This window comes from Phyllostomus discolor, chromosome 6 (assembly GCF_004126475.2).
Source record: "Phyllostomus discolor isolate MPI-MPIP mPhyDis1 chromosome 6, mPhyDis1.pri.v3, whole genome shotgun sequence".
NCBI lineage: Eukaryota > Metazoa > Chordata > Mammalia > Chiroptera > Phyllostomidae > Phyllostomus > Phyllostomus discolor.
Window position 1 is genome coordinate 84730443 of NC_040908.2, and position 19407 is coordinate 84749849.

Genomic DNA, 19407 nt, shown 5'->3' on the forward strand with positions numbered 1-19407 from the left:
TGGCCCCTCCCCACCTTGTTCCCTGGCCCTAGTACCAATCTCCTAAACCAAGTGGGGAGACCAAAGGACGTGGAGAGAAAGGAGGTCAGGAACATGAATGGAGAGGGAAAGGAGAGTCTAAATGGTAGCAGATTACAGACATTACAGAGGAGAATTCTCATTATGGAGGGGCTGGATTAGACATGGTCTCTAACAGTCTATGGTTTCCTTACCTGTGTCTGTAGGAGTCTGGCCACCTTACTTGGCTTTGTTCTACTGAGCTGCCTAGTGTACATTCTCCCAGCTGCAGTCTTGAGAAAGAAACTGTGCTAGTAGAGCCAGAGGTAGGGGAGGGAGAGAGACAGGTTCAAGATGGGATGCATAGTGAGGTAGGTGGGGGGGAAGACAAAGCCTGCCTTGCCACGGTTCCTATGTCTCACTTTCCCTACCTCATCACCTACTTCCCTGACTTCCCTCACTCCCTTCACTCCACCATGGCCCCACATGGTTCCTTCCTGGTGTAGCTGTGTCCGCCAGAGAGGCTGGAAGAGAAGCCAAGGTCTGTTCTTGACAGTAAGGTTGGAGCTGAGTGTACTTCTGTAGAGAAACCAAGTTACCCACATGGTAAGGGAAGAGCACACTAATTTCACTACGACCAATCACTCCATATGTAATTTAAAATTTTGTATTCATTTTTATTTTTAGAGAGAGGGAAAGGGAGGGAGAAAGAGAGGGAGAGAATCATCAATGTGAGAGAGAAATATTGATCGGATGCCTCTCATATGCACCCTGATGGGAGACAAAACCTGCAACCCAGGCTTATGCGTGGTCTGGGAATCGAACCAGCAACCTTTCAGTTTTCAGGATGATGCCCAACCCGCTGATCCACACCGGCAGTGCCCATATGTAATTTAGATATAATATGTGCTAAATTGGGTTTCGTGGGGTAGCAACTACCATTGATAGCTGAGGGACTGGACTTAAAAGCTTGGGCTTGAATCTTGGATGAAGGGTGGGTTTGAATCACTCTGTGCTCAGTTTCCTCATTTGTAAAATGGGGATAACAATTAAATCTACCTCATAGGGTTGTGTTGAGGATTAAAAGAGCTAATTTATGAATAGTACTTCACATAGTGTTTGACACATTATAAGTGCTCACTTCTGCTCGGCATGATTATTATTTTATAGGGCTAATATCTAAAAGAATTTCCTAAAGACAAGTTATGATTATACATTTCTAGGATGATCTCCCTGACATATGCATTATGCTTAATTCAACAAAACTAATTGCTATTCCCTCATTTATTCAAATACTACTATCAATTCCATGGCAGGCACTGCTCTAGGTGCCAGGGGTACATCTGTGAGTAGAGCAGACACAGGTCCCTGTCCACAAGAAGCCTGTGCATGTGTGGCCTGAAATGCTCACCCATCCTTCCTCTTCTGGGAAACTCCTGTTTGTTTACTAGCACATCATTGGCAAGGGCTTCTCTAACTTCCATCATGCAGGACTGGAGGCCCTTTCCTACAAAACCCAATGCATGTGGCTATCATGAAGTCGTTATAAAGGATAAAAATGTCAGTGTTGACCATCTGCTTTAGTCTGTGAACCCACTGATGAGAACACAGTGCTTGTTTTTCATCCTTGTAACTTTGGCAATGGCTGAGCCCATACCAGGCATTCAAATGTTACTGACTGAAACTATCTAAATATTATATCAAGAATTTATATGCTTATATATTCATCTCTTTGTTGTGCATCTCAGGTCAAAGAGCCATATCTTACTTATCTCTGTAGTCCCTCTGTCTAGCAATGATGGTGATCAATAAATATTTATTTGTTAAATGAAGAAATAAATTAACAAATCCATATGTCTTTCTCTATAATCTAAAAACAATTTACAATTAGTGTGACTGAGGAAGACCAGTCAGAATTAGACAAAAGACTATCAAGAATATTTTCCAAGAAGTTTAGTTTTCACCTTCAAGTCTATACTTCAGTTATATACTGAGTTAATCTGAGGCAAACTGATACACTGTTTATAAACCCAATTGTTATTACTGAATAAATCAGATTCACTTGTGATTAGCAAGTCCAATTACATATAAATGCTTGATTTTCAAAGGTCTGTGTTTACAAACACAGATCAGTTCTCCTGATCAGGCTGGACAAGCAGGTCCTGAGCAGGTCCCCAGGCAAACACTGTAACAGCCTAGAAGCCTCACACACCAGAGCCACCTCTCTGACATCTGTTCTGGTAGCACTGTCTAGAGTGGACCAGTTTATCTATGGTTTTTGAAAAGATCAGCAGAGAGAGTTGAGAGACACTAGGTTAAACATTTCTCCACCACAAATTCTTTTTCCAAGGTCGGATCAAAATGCATTTCAATTCTAAATGAATGAAAGTTAACTGAGTTTATAAAGACAAAGTGAGCAGAGCTGTGGGGGCCCTTTTCATGACTCCTATGGCACTGTTTCACATAGGCCAGGGAAGGAAGCAAAGGGAAACAGACGCACTGGTCACTAATATTTACCAAGGACCCATGATGAGTCTGACAGTGCTTGGAGGGGCAGAGATAAGGCAATGTATGTGACAGCCAGCACGCTGCCATCTTGGAGTCTATGCTCTTAGTGGAGGTGAGAGACAATCCCCAAAACAAATATGTAAGTGAAGTCAGTTCAGGTATTGAAAAGTGCAATGAAGATGATGCAGTAAGATTAATGGAAGAGATTAGTGGAGGTAGGGGGGTTGGTGGTGATAGGGCACCTCTCACCTGCATTAGGCAGGGCAGTGCAGAGAGGATTCATGAAGAAGGTGGTAGAGTTGAGATCTGAGAGAAGAAGCCAGCTGAGGGAGCAGATCTGGGGGCGTAATATTCCAAGTGAGAGAAACATCAAGTGCAATGTTCCTGAGGCAGGGAACAAGCCTGGTGTGTCTGAGGGATGGAAAGGAGGCCTGAGGGGTTGGAGAGTTTTAAATGTAAAACAAAGTGGAAGGAAGATGAGGTCAGGAAAGAAGGTGGGCTAGCTTGGGTTTAGTGATGTGGGCCATGGTAGGGGTTCTAGATTTTATCCTGGTTGCAATAGGAAGTCATGGGATGATTTATTTATTTATTTACAATCCTTACCCAAGGATATGTTTATTGATTTTTAGAGAAAGGAAGGGGGAAAGAGAAACATTGATCAATTGCCTCCTGTATGCGCTTAACTGGGGATTGAACTCACAGCCTAGGTATGTGCCCTGACCAGGAATTGAACCTGTGACTTTTTAGTGTATGGGATGACGCTCCAACCAACTAAGTCATCTGGCTGGGGCCATGGGAGGACTTTAAACGTAGGAGTGGCATTTAAGGTCATTCTGGCTACTGTGAGTAGGAAGGGTTGAAGGGAACCTATGGGAGGCAGGAAGACCAGCTGAGAGGTTGTACCATTGAGCATGGGGGCAGGACAGTGGCTTGAACTGGGGCATAGATGGTAGAGCTGCCAAGAATTGGCAGCATTTGGGATAGATTCTGAGGCAGAGTGGACTGGCTCTAGCTGATGGATTGAGTATGTAGGGTAAGAGGAATTTAGAGACCTTGACCCCCACTGTCCTTACCAAAGACTTTGAGGTGGATGGATGCATCTTGCTCTCCAGCCTTGTTCTCGGCGATGCACACATACTCAGCCTCGTCATTCTTATCCACCTTCCTGATAGTCAGCTCCGAACTGTCGTCACTGAAGAAGTACTTCTCGTCTTCCTCATTCTCTATCTGTTCCCCATCCCTATAGGGTGCAGAATGCAAAGTACCATGACTTTGACCACAGAGATAAGATGTTTATTTTTAGTTAGTCTCCATAAAATGCAGTCTGAGTCCATGGGAAAGACTCAGTCTCACAGAAAGTTAGGACACCAAATTGTATTTCCACGTATACCTTTGATTCCTCCATCCAAACCTCTGATTCTGTCCCAGGGCTGCACACTGCACCCACAGACATAGCAAAGAGGGCCTCCAAGGCCATATCCCTCTGCCCCACACACTGAAGATGAAGGAATCTGATGCACAGTACAGGAGAACCATCCATTCTGTACCTGGAGTTGATAACACTTCCAGGCAGTCTATTCCCATTCCATTGCAATGCCAGCATGGAGCAGGCCCTATGCTGCCCCCTTCTCTGCTAGTCCCTGATAAAAGGCAGGAGCCAGTGTCTTACTTTGTCCAGCTCATGGTGGGCTCCGGGAAGCCTTCAGCATCGCACACCAGGGTGACGGACTGGCCGAGGTTGGCGGTGGCATTCACTATGCTTTGCCTGGCCTTGACGGTGGGTGGTACTGAAGGATAGAAGGACTGTCAGGGATGTTGTGAAAACTCAGTGGCCTGGCAAGAAGAAGTACTTCTAGGGAACCCTATGTCAAGGGGTCATAGACTGGGGGTCAAGAGTCCTGGCAGCTACAGAGTTAGTGTAAGGGATCTAAATTCGTGCAGGTACTAAATAATTGTTGTAGACTGAGTAAATATGCATTAGTGTTTTATTTTAATATATAGAGTTGGGCAGAAGTAGGTTTATAGGTGGTATGAGTACACAAAACAGTTTATTCTTGTAATATTATTTATTAATTATTGCATTTATTATCACTATTATTAACATACTGTTGCCCACCCCTATATAATAATATTGTTTTTCAGTAATATAGCTTCAGAAACTATATTAATGCATTTTATCCATTTTAAAATGGTAGTCAGTTTAGAGTAGCTATTTATCATTACATATTTTCTCAATCAATGCATACTCAACTTACAACTACCATGGTTGGCTGAACTTAATATTCAAAAGGAGACTCTTCACACTGGAAAAAGTTGAAAGCCCTGATCCTGATGATTAAATGGTTAACAGCAATTTGAAATGCACCAGCTCACCAAAGAGTGACATTTCTCTGGGGATGTCATAAACAACCCCGTGCACAAACTGTTTTACTAAAGGAATGAGAGGGGGAGAGTTTGGCAAAAACATATATCAATAGCCAAAACAATATGACCATGATTTACTTATTTTCTCAGTACTGACATTATAATTTTCAGTAAACATCCTGTAAATGTCAGATCGATTCCACAGATGTGTTTATTTGACATTGCAAATTAAGATTAATAAGTCCATGGACCATGATTCTGACTATTCCAAGGCCTGAATTGATTATAGTATTTTCTTTGAACATTGAACCAGGGGACTAACTTCAGAATTAGAGTAACATCAAGGACAATGAAGGATGAATGAGAATTCATTATTAAGCACAGAGAAAGTTTCTAGTGTTTCAAGACAATGAAGGACATTGAAGGTTTACACTAAAAGTTGTCATAGTTGAGGGAGACCCAAAAGGCAAGTATATTTACAAAAAAAAAAAAAAAGAAAAAAAGAAAAGGAACAAAGCTAGAGGCAATAGGAGGTAGGGGGCATTCAACTGAGATTGATGGATCTATATTTTATAGACCAAAGAGGAGGTTAAAGAGAATGATTTTTGGGGACCAAGGTTGCAGGGATGTAGACAGTAGGAAGAACAGATCTCCTCACCATTCACAATGACCTGAATGTCCTTGAAGTTGATCTCCCCCCGTGCCAGGATCCTGCCCTCACAGCGGTAAATGCCCTCATCAGTTTTCTTGATGTTCTGAATCTGCAGGTAGTTGTTGGACAGGACTATGAATCGGACTAGAAGAGACAAGAGGTAGGTTTATCCAAGGATCAGTTTGAGAACTTGTATCTGTAGGTAGTTCACTGAGCCTTTCCTTTTTCTTAGCTTCAGTCTTATGGTGTGGGGCTTTAATCGGAAATAAGAAAATGTGTCCCTGGCTCTGACATAGAGTCAAGAGCAAAAGTTTATTGTAAATCTGTCTTTTTCTTTGGAGAGAAAGCCAAGTGCCTGAATATACAAACTACAGACATACACCCATTCAGGACCTGGGAACTGCATGTAATTCTGGGACATAGGAATCTGAGTTTGGATTAAAATGTCTCAGAGGCTTGCAGAGGTAGAAACCCTAGTGGACTTCATGGCCCAGGAGAAAAGACAGCTGTCAGGGAATTCAGGTCTCACCATCTTTTTTCAGGATGACATCTCGACCTTTGTGTTTCCAGATGATGGTTGGGGGTAGGGAGCTGACCACATCACACACGATCACAGCATCGTCCCCCTCTCTGAACTCCTGTGGGGTTGGTGCATTCTTGAACATGAGCTTCTCTGGAAAATGAGCAAGAGAAGAGTGAGGGAAAACAGCTGGTCCTCCCACAAATATCCCTTTTCACTGGAGCCATGTTGCCTGGGTTTGAGTTGCAGACAACTCTTAATCAATACATATAGTGGTACAAGAGTGGATCCCATCCAGACCTCTGTCAAAGATGCCAGGTGGAGTGGCTGGCACAAGTAGGGGAATATATTGTCAAAGTTTGACAATTAACATCTATTCACTGAGTGCAAAATTTATCATAATTTGTGTATAAAACATTCATGGAGGAAAAGGATTGTCTTTACCAAGGGTCCTTTGCTATGTGGGATGGTGCCACTGAGACACAATGCATAGGTAGAATGAACTGGTAGAACACCTATACTACAATGAACAGTAGGAGTCATCAATCCTTTCTCTGTCTCCCACTCTGTCTGGTACTCTAACCCCAACTTTCCCACAGCAGAGAGAATTTTAAAGAGTATAATAGAAAAAAAAACAATAATGGCAATCAATAATGTGGCAATCAATACTGTTCCATTAATTGTCACCCACCACTGGCCATCGAGACAGATGCATGATAAAAAAGTAATGAGATGCCATCATCAGACCAGGTTTCAGTGGCAGTTGGAGCTGCCTGTTCTGAGTGGCACATAGTGTTCAAATAATACCTATTGTCCACTCCCCACCGAGCCTTTGGACTCCATTACCATCAGGGGAGAGTGAAATAAGGGGGTACCCTGAATTGGACAATGGTCAGTCAACACTTGAGGAAGGGATAGGGGTACCCATAAAAGCTTTCTGGAAACTGTGTAGTTTAAATTTGGAGAATGGGGGCCAATGGGAAGTTGCTTTGACCAGCATGGACCCAGGTTGTGAGTTGAGTTGGCCAAGGATCATTTAACAGTATACTGGAGCTCTTAGCTCAATTCAGAAAAGACTTAGGGTGAAGAAAGAAAGAAAGAAGCCCTGTCAAGCTCTTAGCTGTTCCTCTATTGCCATCCCACTCTGTCTGCAGCCCACATGTTTTCCTTGCCAAGAGAGGGGACAGGGATATAGAATGAGAAGGAGGAGGCTCTTACGGAAGATCTTCACATTGACTGTGGCCTCTGATTCACTGCCGTCCTCGCCAGTGACCACACACTTGTAAATGCCGGCATCATCAATATCAGCATTGTAGATGGTGAGGGTGGAAGAAGAGTCGTCATTCCATACCACTGAGATCCGCTGCTGGTTTGGGGTGAGTTTTTCTCCATTGGGGGAGAACCAGGAGATGTCTTTATCTTTGGCATCCCCTGCCACTAAAGAGGAAGAGATTATTTTCAAAGCACAGAAGTTAAAATGACAAAGTCCCCACCAGGGTGACAGTGGATACTCAGTAAAAGCTATTGAACAAGAGATCATTGAGCTGGATGATTAGGGAGGGGTGACCTTAGAGTGTCACTCTGGCTTCTGTGTTTGTTATATACATAACGCCACTTATAGTATATGGAAAAAACTCAACAACCACTTGTGCCAGTATTTCTCATGGTGGTCCTATCCTTAGTGAGGGAAAAGAAGAGATATTTGTTGAGGACCTAGTGTGTACCAAGCACTCAGTTAGGAATGAACAGCCTCACAGAATGGGGATGGGTGGGGGCAAAGGGGGTTAATATATCTAGGATTTGAGCTCAAGTGCTTAGCTGGTTTGAGCCAACTGATTAGCTTATTATGTTCAAAGGCTTAGAGTATGGGCTCCTAAGTGGAAGATGAGACACTGGCTAGTCTAGGAGTACAGACTTCACATCATTTAATTTTTACATCTGCCTACACAGACTGGCATGACTATCATTCCAGCACCCTCTGCCACAGACTGAGAAATTCATCTCCTTAAATGCTGTGAAGAAGGTAACCAGAATCACCCATGTGTCATTTCCCCAGGCACCTTGGAGGGGCAGATGCTGCTGCTTAGCTGCCCCAGACACTGAGATAGAACAAGGGCTCTTGGGTCCAGTGATGTGGCTTTGTCCTGCCTCTCTGCATGGTGCCTTCCCTGGCCCATAGCACCCAGCCCTGCACAGATGTTTAGTATGGAAATGAAGCAGTCTTCCTTTCAGGGCCCATCATGTTTTCAATAAATATCACTATTTGCAAGATGTGCTGCTGGCTCCATAGCTGTATCTCCAGATCACTTAAATTGCTGTAATGAAGGCAAAGCTGGGTGAACACATCCAGCGGCCACAGACCACTTTATCCAACCCAAATCATGATAGCATTTCAAGGCCCCTCCCTAATAAAAGTTGTTTGATAAATGTCTCAGTTTATATTGAACTTAGTTCTTTCCTGGTTCTTCCATGTTCCAAATCCTAGTCATATCACTTACAGAGAATTCGAAGCCTGATTTGAGGTCTTACCCTCCACAGGACATTTCCCGGTAATTATCTAAGCTGTAGAAATGGGGCATAATTTCTAAAGAAAAATCAAGGACATGAAACCTAACAAATCCTAGAGCTCTGGTTGGGGCAATGGGGCAGAATATTGGAATTCACAATAGACCTGGAAACCCAGAACACATATCCTCACAGAAAAGAAATACTAGTACTCAATTTTCTTTCAGGAAAGTTTTTGAGCTTGGATTTCACTGTTCTAGGGGGAAGCACCATTTCTGTTCTCCATTGTCATTTACAGAAATCTGGCTGTGCCCAGAGCAGGAGTCGTAGATATTCTGGGATTTGTGCTGACTTTCCTAGGAATATCCCTAGAGCTCTTCTGCCATCAAGAAGCCAGATGACACATTTCACTTTGAGAGAGGAAGGAAGGAGGAGGGCCTGGGAGCTTGCTGGCTCTCAAGTGGCATTGTTGGCCCTGCAGAAAGCAATGCCTTTGGCTATACCTCTGCTGGAGTGTGGGGCCTGAAATGCAGTGTGGCCTGGGGCACTTGCCTTGGCATAAGAAGAATTTGGACTCTCCAACGCTGATTTCCCCTTGGCTAGGTACAATATCCACCTGCAGAGAAACTGAAAAAGACAAAGTCCAGTTTAAACACACCTTCAAATTCTTGAGAATGAAACCAAGAGATTTCATTCAAAAGTGGTGTCTCCCCACACTTTAAGAGCAAAGGGACACAGATGATTGTTTTGGTTTTAAGAACTGGTCACCACTGAAGAATGCATGGTCCTTGTGTCAAATCCAGGAGTGCACATGGTCAGACCACTCCCTGCGGAGCTGCTCTCCTCTGTCAGTGCAAGGTCCCCTGGGAGATCTGGAAAGACCTCTGCACTAAATGTTTCTGACCCCTTGAGAAGGCTGAGGTCCTACTCTAATCTGCAGCATTTCTGAGATTCACAGAAATATCAGCCCAACCAGTTGTTTTTGGAAATCAATCTGAAGTGTCCCCATGGCAGTGTTAAGAGGGAAGCCTGATACTCCAGAACACTGCATAGGGTCTCCTGCCAACCAGCCATGCCACCAGGCTAAATACCATGGAGAAGGATTCCATGTGATGATCCAAATGGATTTGGACTCAAGGGATGCCATGCGCTCACCTTCCCTCATGACTAGAGGAGCAACACATCTCTTTCCATAGCAGGAGCCAGCACTGAATATCATCAACCCAATTAGTCAAACACCCTCTGGAATGCTGCAGCCCATGCCCTGTGGAAATTCCCTGCCCCTTGGCTACTTGCACTGAACTTGTATTTGAATATCCACACGCTCTGTCATTCCACTCTGCCGATGAGACAAAATACAGTGCATCAGATCTCACAGATTTCTGTGTTCTTTCAATTCCTTGTTTATCTGCTCAGAACACATAACCATTCCTCAGAAAAACAGAATTTTAGGGAAGAAAAAATATACTTTCATTCATTTGGATTCAACTTCATTTGGTCTCTTGTCCTCTTAGGTAAAGTAAATCTGAGAGCTAAAGGCTAACAGACGTTTGGTTCAATGCATGTAGCTTTATAAAGCTGACAGGAAAGAGGGTCCTGGACAAAACAGGCCGGGTAATAGAGACTCAGCGAGCCCTGCTTTGGAACAGCCATTTTCTCTTCCCAGCAGAACAGAGGGAATGCCAGTTGCCATGGTGACTGACTTGTAGGCAGAGCTGCTCAGGTCTCAGTCTGCGCTCCTTTGATGAAGGGGCAACAGTTGTGCACAGCAGAACAGATGGATCAAAAGGCCTGAGTGGGGCTTATGAAGGGGGGGCATGGGGCACCACAGCTATTGGGGCTATAGCCTTCCTAACCGCCCTACCAACAGACAAAGCAGACCATGGAAAAACCCAAGCAGAGGTGGGAGAGGGAAAGAGATGGCTTGGGGGAGACAGGAATCAAAGAGGGAAGGAGACAGAATAAGGGGGAGGAATCAGGCACAAGGTCCAGGCAGGAAGAGGATGCTGAGCACTCCACAGTGAGAATAAGAGACGGGAACCCAGAGACCTCCAAACACTGGTTTGGAAGAAACATTATAGTAATCAAGGGGAAACTGGTCTCTCCCTCACTTGGTTAGCTGCTTATTACTCATTTGGGGCTCAGGACCAAATTCTTTCTGAGAGCAACAAAAGACAGTGTCAGATGAGGGCCACTGCATCCATGGCTGAAGTATGACTGGTTGGGGCTGCTTCTCGCATTACTTGTCTCCTGATGCAGTTAGTTGTCACTCAGTTCTGTATAGATGGGGCTGGAAGGCATTTCAACCATCACCTTGATCCACTTCCTCATTTTCAAGATGAGAAAACTGAAGTAAAGTGACTTCCTTAGGGTCACTTCTAGTTAGGGCCAAGGTGGCCTCAGAGCCCAGCCCACCCGGCTTTCAACTAAGTGTTCTTCCCATTATGCAATGCCGCTTCTGCAAATACAGTATAAAATGTCTCCATTTGGGCTAACAAATAATCTGGCCAACCAAAGGATCAAGTGGCCCTCGAGCTCACCATTTCCTAACATGCCAGCGTGAGCTCAGAACTGATAGGGCCCATTGTATTTTGGGGAGCCCAGGGTCTCACAGGGCAAGCTACAGCACAGTTCCATTCATCTTAAGGCCAATCAAGACCTGTTCTACCCCTTTCTGTGGCTCACATTTCAAGGTGCAGAGGCCTATGAAGCCTAGTAGCTGTGCCCAGGCCATCTGTCACCTAAGTGATGGTCCTTTCTGGGGTTCACTGGGGGTGGGTGTTCTTTGAGACTTAGAGGCATGTTTCTGCCAGCAAAGTTCATAGATAGGCTCAAGTGCTGAGCATTGGCAGCCAGTTCACATATGGATCCTGTTACTCTCACAGAACCATTACTGCTTTAGAAGGATATTCTTATTCCAAGTGAAAAAACAGCCTTCATTTACTCAGCTCTTTTCAAACAGAACATGACTCTCAGGGGGTGGGAAAACATGGCAAGGCTGAAGAGTTTTCATACCCAACTGTGGCCAGTAACTATCTCTGGGCTGTGGAGAGAAATGAGAAAGGAGCATTTCAAAGGGATTCCCCCTTAACCAGACCCCATGCACACATTTGTCATCACAGACCTTTTTTAAAGAACAGAGATCCATTTAAAAAGATTCCTGACCTTTTGCACACATGGAAAAGATAGTGAGATTCCTCCTTCAACACAACAGAGTCAAAGCTGGGCCAGATGAACCCTAGACTCTGAAAATCTATGCTTGGATGTTTTCCATGTAGCACAATGGCTAGTTACTCTTCCCCTAGTGCAAAATCTTGAATTATTAGGTTTAATAATGGTAAGTGGAACTCCTGCTTCAAATTATAAACTCCTTTCCTCGACTTCCTTTCTTACTCCATTAGTTCTTTCATTGTTTCCAATAAAATTCTTAACTTGCACCTTTCTTCAGTTGCATGTATAAGTAAAATTTCTTAACCAGGTATAACTCACTGTTAAGGAAACTTATGAAAACTTTTCTCCCAGAAAAGTATCTCATCTCTTAGTTTGCATCAACACTGTATGTTATCTACCTCATCTTAGATGCGTTCAAAGATACATCTTACAAACCTAGGCATTTGCCCCAGGTGGTACCTGAGATGGGGGCCAGAGCCCCTCCACTCAGTGTTTTCACTGCCCGTCAATAAGGACTCATCCCCCAGGGCCTCCAGCAGCCACTCCACACTCTCTGGTTTATAAAAGACACTTCCTTATTTACTCTGATGCTCACAACAGCTCTGAAATATAATAAGGCTGATATTGTTTCCATTCTGCAAAAGAGGAAATTAATGCTCAGAGAAATGAAATAACTTGCCCAGGGTAACTCAGCTAATGTGTAGTAAAGTGAGATTAAAAGTCATTTAATTCTAATGCATTAGCTTTTCCCCTATACCCACAACCACTAACATTCTGTTGGCTGCCCCATAGGCTCATTATTATCTATTACTTACCATTTGCTCTCTTTCCAAATTATGGGCTAGAAAGAGCAGAGTGTCCTGAAATCTTACAATCAAGTTGTTGCCATCATTTCTACTCCAGTTAACTAAAACTGGCCTCTTTGCTCGCAAATAATCAGAGCATTATAACATCCCTTTTATAGGTGAGGAAGTAGAGGCTCAGAGGCAAAATTAATGGTAATGGTGGAGTCAAGATTCAAACCCAGGCTGAATGGAGACCAAAGGTGCAGTCGCCTCCCCCACACCATTTTGTCACTTGTGAACAGGCAGAAACAAGCTCCTGAGAATGGAATGACCCCCCTTTCCTTGTCTTGTTTAAAAAGTAAAATAACCCTGAGGGAGATTCATATGTTTTAAAATATGTTTTCTGTTTAAAGATCTTTTTTAAAAATTGATACTATGTTTTGAAAGATAGCCAACTTGTTTATTAGCAAACAGATTCAGCTGTTGATAGAAGTTTTGTAACTCCCAGCTTCCTAGCAGAAGCAAGCTAGTAGAGTCTTATTTGCTCAAGAAAAGAGAATTAACATCTCAGTTCATAAAAGATGCTAAGGCACTTATCAGAATGGGAGGGAATCTTACCAAGGCAAAGCAACAGGGAAAAATTATCCTGATTTCAAAAAGGAGCTCATAGATTCCACTTGAGCCAGCAACTTCTTGCAACAGTTTAATTTTACTGGTGTTCTTTTTAGATTCTAATGTGCTTGTGCAGGTGGGAACTGAGAGCAGAACATGAACCCGGATTTCTCCTTGGGCTAATTGAAAACACTTTCTTGTTGAATGGCTATAAAGACACTGGCAGCTGAGGAAGAGAGAGGGCAGATGTGCAGCAGGCCCAGGGCCAACACAGGCACACCTGAGGAAGGTGCCCTGGTCACCAATGTAAGAGATGGGTGAATTACAGAGGATTAATCTGATCAGTGACTGTGCATTGGATGAGAGAATATTCTCGAACCTATTTAGCGGTGGTTAAGAACTTTTGAAAAAGGCATCAAAGTGTTGCTAAACTTTTATTTTGTAGCTATTGTTCTAAAAATGAGCCTGAACATCTGTAAAACTGATTGCTAAAGTCTCTTTCATTTGACATAGCTGTGGGGAATGCAGATGTTTGGGCCAGGAGTATAAGAACTTAGGCACTCCCACTTGCTTGAAACAATTTGTTCTTATAATTAGCAAAAATACTCAAAAGAAAATAAAAGGCAACTTCACTGCTAAAGCAACCAATGAAAGAGAGTGACGAAGGCTGAGGACTCCAGGCCAGACTGTTGACCTTGAATCTTAGCTCTATCACTTATTGAGTTATAAGTGTAATCTTGGCAGGCCAATTAATTTAACCTCTCATGCTTCTTTTTCCTTATCTGTAAACTGGGGAAAAACAGAACCTTCCTCATAAGGCTGTTGGAAAGATGAAATGAATTAACATATGTAAAACACAATAGTGGCCAGCATGGAGCAAACATTTTACACTGTTGTGTGTTATTATTCTTAATAAACCTATATCAACAACTCTTACCAAATAAATCATATGGTTGCTATTTTTGAGGGAAGAAATGTTTCTCTTTATGGTTTAAAATAAACTTCCCTAATGGTCCAATTGGTGGTCAGGTGGCCTGGTGCCACTCCTCATTAATTGGTTTTACCTGCCAGTCAGAACTTTATTGGTATGAAAGATGAGTGAATTCATGGGGATTATAGTGACACTGAGTTCTTGTGTTTGGATTGTCATGAGAATTAAACAGTAGGGAGTGAGTCATGGCTAAGAAGTCAGGATCTGGAGTCAGAGAGGCCTGGGTCCAATTTCCAGCTTTGACACTTAGTAACTGAGTTCTCAGGAAACTCTTGGAGCCTGTTTTCCACATCTGCAAATGAACATGACCCTACTGACCTCACAGGGATGCTGAGGTGACTTAATAAGGTAATGTACATATGGTGCCAAACAGGCTGTGTTGGTTGTTTTTTAAGTGATAGTACATGCATGAGAGTACTTTGAACTTACACACACACACAGCCAACCAAAATCCCTAGTAACACTGTAATGAGAATGAAATAGTGGGAACCTCTTGTCTAAATCTATGAAATATGCCTATTTATATTTATGTGTATAGATGGACAGAACCATTGGGAGCCTAGATAAGTGTGGGCATGTATGACAGAGTAAGGCAACTTGACATATTGCTATTGTTTCAAGAAGCATCTGGACATAGGCAAATTTATCTTGTTTTTGGAGAGAAAAACAAATACACTATCAGGAATGACAAGGGAGTCTCACCTATACTGGACATGTGAGTCCTACAATTCTAGCTTGAGCTACTGTTGACAGCAGCTGGGTGGAAGAAGAAAATGAAGTAGACTGTTTCACTTTCAAACATTGATCCAAAAGCTGATGTCATTTTAAAGGAACTATAAAATGTGTGTTCCTACAGATTCTGGGTTCAGGTTCTATATAATGGCATCATGATGGCAGAACCTATTCTAATTGCCAATGGAAGCATTCTCATTGCTTAAAGCTGGCTCACAACAGCAACTAAATAAAGTCACATAGAAGTCATACTTAGGGCTTCCAAGCCTAGTTAGGGCCCCATCGACATAAATGCTGAGAATTCTACCTAATTTCTGACTAAACCTAACACCCAGGGATAATCAAGCTAGAGTTTCCAAGCCAACTGAGATAAGCTTATAATGAAAGCCTTGGGAAACCCTCTGTGTGAAGCCCCCACAGGACTCTCAACCTCTGACTTTCCCAATATGCCTGCCAGCCTGGAGAGTGAAGAAAGCCCTCAAAAGAAAGCTGTGGTCATCCCTGGTTGAGAACATCAGCACACAGCCGATATGTGAATGAAGAATTCTAAACTGGAGGAGGAAGGAAAGAGGACTCTTGATGATGATGGTGGGTTTGTTTTGTATGCCAGTAGAAGGGAGAAACAAGAGCTTCTGGTACAAAGACAAACCATACAGACAAGCTGCTTATTGTATACAAACATTTCTAACCCAAATTCACTTGAAAGAAATGCTTGGCTCATATACCAAGCAGGCTTCCATGTTAATGAAATGACCAAAAGTGGGCAATGTTTCATTACAAAGGTGGTGCAATAAGGAGTCCTGGTAAAAATTGTCTCTAACCCCCTTAAAATGTGACTCTTCTGAATAGAGTGATGAGGGGAGGAATGGAGAAGTTGAATATGGCTTCAGGATTCTTCAGCTTTTTATGCCATATGATATTATAATTGGTATTATAATGTTACAGTGAGGAAGCAAAAGTATTGAGCATCACTGCACAACAGAGGCCATTATCCCAAATATTCTATCCTACAGAATTCTGGTAGCCAAATAGTAGAAACCAACTTGCCAGAAGCAGGAGGCTCTATTTCTTAGCTAATAAATTATATGAGCTGCTGGGAATCAGGATAATTGGATACTGGCTCTGTTCCATGGTGCTGGCTTCAAATCAGAACCCAGAGCCAAGGCAGATAATGGCCTCAGCTCTCTTGGCCTTCTGAATTCCCAGGGTCAGATTAGCATTTCATTAGGTCTGATCAGATAGATGGTTCAATTTTATAGAAAGAGGTTAGTGGCTTCAAACCATCGTTATCACCACAAATCACCTAAAAGCTAGAAGACTTGACTAATGGCACATCGTACAGTGTCCTGAGCTTCTGGTTATAGGGCAAAAAGGTCTACACATTGTTTTAGTCTGCTCAAAAGCAATAGATTCATGTGTGCCACAGATCCTCACTCCCTTCGTGCACCTTTGTGCCCAAGAATGGAGCACCTTTAATGGGCAGTCAGAAGAAATGATTAGAAGGGATAGTTAGCAGGGTCATGACGCAAACAAGTTCCACACCACATCCACAGATCAGACACAGGAGAAGAGCCAGTTGGACTCTGATGTAAAGGAGCTTATTTGCTTGCTTGTTTTAATGAACAATCATACAAGAAGGAGGTGCATTGATGAATATATATTGTATATCTTTTTCCCCAAAGCAGCAGAAAGAAGTATCCCAATAGAGCCTCAAAAGGGGTGGATTCCAGGCCAGGTGTGAAATCTTTTTTGAGTGGGCATTAGCCTAGTTTCATACAGTCCCCAAGGGGTGAAAGCAGAAATGTTCCACAGACCCTCCCACTGGGGAGTGCATAGCTGATGTGTGTGTGTGTGCCAAGAGATGGCAAATGTGGTCTACTTATACCATGACTTCTTCCTCTTCTACTGTATTCAATTCCTTGGCCAGGATTATAGAGCCATTACTAATGAAGAGGGTTGGAGCTAGAAAGGACCTGCTGCACAGTCTCCAACCCCTTCACTGTAAAGATGAGGCATACCAGGAGCAGAAGCTAGGGTCCCACTACAAAGTTTGGGAGCCACGGGGTTAGCCTCACCCACTGCCTCCTGACCCAAGGCCTCTTCTTGCTCTATGTCTCATTTTTTGGGGGTATCCTCAGTAGCTATTTCACCGACTCTTTTCTCACCTGGTTTGCCCTAGTCTCTCCTCTGTCCCAAAAGAGCAAGGGTAATCAGATGGAGAGACTCACTCTATTAAGTGCAGCAAGGAAAGCTGGACAAATGACATGCACTCTACTAGTCCTGACCAAGCTGATGAAATGCCCAGTACTTTCAACACCAGAGTCACTTTTCACAAGCAGCTCAGGTTCCCGGCTTCCTTCTTGGATTGCCCTTTCTGTTTCCTTTCCAAGCAGACTCTGATGGCAGGTCAGCACTTTGCATGAAGCTGAATTACCGAAATGCAGGGCAAGAATGCAAGCAGATGTTTGGAATTCAGGTAAGATTTTCCAGATAAACATAAAACCTATCAATTTGCCTTGTTAACCCAGGCCTTCTTAGTAAATTGCTGCATACTATCCAACTGCTTCCAGGATGTTCCTGACAATGTTTTCTTAGGTCTGCTCTCCTGAAACCTTGCCTTGACGAAATGACTCATCAAACTTCTTTTCTTCCAGCCATAAAAAGGTACTTCTACACAAGGCGAATCACTTTCCTTCCTCCCAACAGCTTTTGCCAACATGGCAAGAAGCTAGAATTATATCTTTCAATATTTGTCCAGCTGTTGTTTGCAGATGTTGTATTCTTTACAACCAGAAAATAGGAATTTAGAGAATGCTAGCATGCAACTTCATTCTGAGAATTTTTTATATCCTGCCCGTGTCTTTCAAAAATGTCCATATGTGTTCATAGCTTTAAGCACATCTGGGCTATTGAAGATACAAAGGCTTGCAATCTCTCAAACAACCAGTGCAAAGAATTGTCAAATTTTGTTTCTGTCAAGTGAAAAATTCACATTCTCAAAGATGTGTGTGTGTGTGTGTGTGTGTGTGTGTATCTTATAAGATAGATACAACTATTATCCCATTTGACAAATAAAGAAACTAAGGTCACAAAGCTAGTAAATGGTGGAGCCAAAATTTGAACCCAGGCACATCTGGCCCCATAGTCCTTGATCTTAAGTATGTATTACTTAAAGTCAGTCCCGATTAAAGGCAACCTGCATGAAAAAGGGGTTATTTTGTGCTGGATGATCTAAGAGACAAACACACAAATAGAAAAAAGATACTATATACTGATTCAGACCAGGGGCTGGACATAGGCTGCAGGCCATGCTCTTCTTCCTGCATAGCCCTGCATTCGTCTCTGCACTGAATCCTCTCTACCCCTTCCCCTCACTCCATGCCTACCTGCAGCCCTTCTCTGCTGCCACTAGTGCTCAGCATTGGAGGCCAGAGTCTTTGAGTTGGATTTTCCCATCTATGAGTTACACTTGACTCCACCCCCACCCCTCCAATTTGGATTCTGGCTCAGCCATGTCATCCCTTCTTAAATGTTAATATTAAAATTATTCTTTGGAAAGACCTAAGTTGTGACTGGCTCTTCACTCCCCTGAAGGGAAAAGCAGGTCATCTGTAGACTCAAGGCAGTTATGAGGCCATCTGTAGACTGTCCATAATAAAGAGATTCCCATTGGAGATCATATTCATTTTAATAGGTGGACAGTCCATTCCTACTTCCTCAGCCACTGTCACCACTATCCAGATGGGGCTTGACCTGTTGGATAATACATAGTACCACATTATATAAAATGTTAAAGGGGACAGAACAAAAGAAAACCCAGATATTTAAACAATAATAATTTCACGAATAGCATACCCATTATTCTGGGAAATAACTGTATTGCTTTCTTGCATTAGGGAACAAATAAGAAGGCTGTCACTGGTTCCACTAATTAGGGTAAGAGCTGAAATGTCACATCTATCACTATGGCTTCTCAGGAACTTAGAACAGAGCAGCCACAGTCCAGATAGGGTGGTGAAGAAAAGAGGTGGTGGCAGATGGTGGCTGTGTGATGGTCCAAAGTATACCCTCACTCTGAGTCTGTGCTATTACATTTGTCAATCTTATGATCCATTCATCCATAGAATTACCCATAACATTACATTCTGATTTTCAGTTAAGAGCCCGCTGGCTACACTTATAGCCTCCTTCTGTCTTCTCTCAGTGAGATTTCAGGGACCCAGAAGAGCCCCACAGGCACCGCCCCAGCCCCAGCCTGGTTATTGACATTCCATCTTCTTTCTTGGTACTTTTACCTTATGATTTATATGTCTAACACAAGCAAGGACCTCTTACTATACTCTAGGCTGCTACCAGTCTTTCTGGTTTACAATGAATTAAAGATTTGGGTAGAGGTTTTTAGGAGGACTGGGGAAAATGGTCCACTGGGTAGGACTAGGGAGGTTGGGAGAGAACAACCAAATACACAATGTTCCCACACATCTTGATAGCTGGGGCTATCAAGATGAGTGGGAACTAGCTACTCTGTGTGCTAGTTATGCTCCTTTCTTGCCAGGTAATGCTACAACCC

The 19407-nt window shown here is 43.0% G+C and overlaps 1 protein-coding gene across 17 annotated transcripts in view; it reads right to left on the minus strand.

The window, feature by feature from the left end:
* Positions 1–19407, minus strand: part of NCAM1 (neural cell adhesion molecule 1) — a 331249-nt gene that overhangs the window by 56269 nt on the left and 255573 nt on the right. For all 17 annotated transcript variants that reach the window (XM_028514332.2, XM_028514329.2, XM_036028549.1 and 14 more), the window contains exons 2-7: positions 9099–9173; positions 7260–7478; positions 6051–6194; positions 5528–5665; positions 4175–4292; positions 3579–3745 (exon numbers count right to left, since the gene is read on the minus strand). In XM_028514332.2, coding sequence (XP_028370133.1) covers positions 3579–3745; positions 4175–4292; positions 5528–5665; positions 6051–6194; positions 7260–7478; positions 9099–9173 — 861 coding nt within the window. The remainder of the gene's footprint in view (positions 1–3578; positions 3746–4174; positions 4293–5527; positions 5666–6050; positions 6195–7259; positions 7479–9098; positions 9174–19407) is intronic.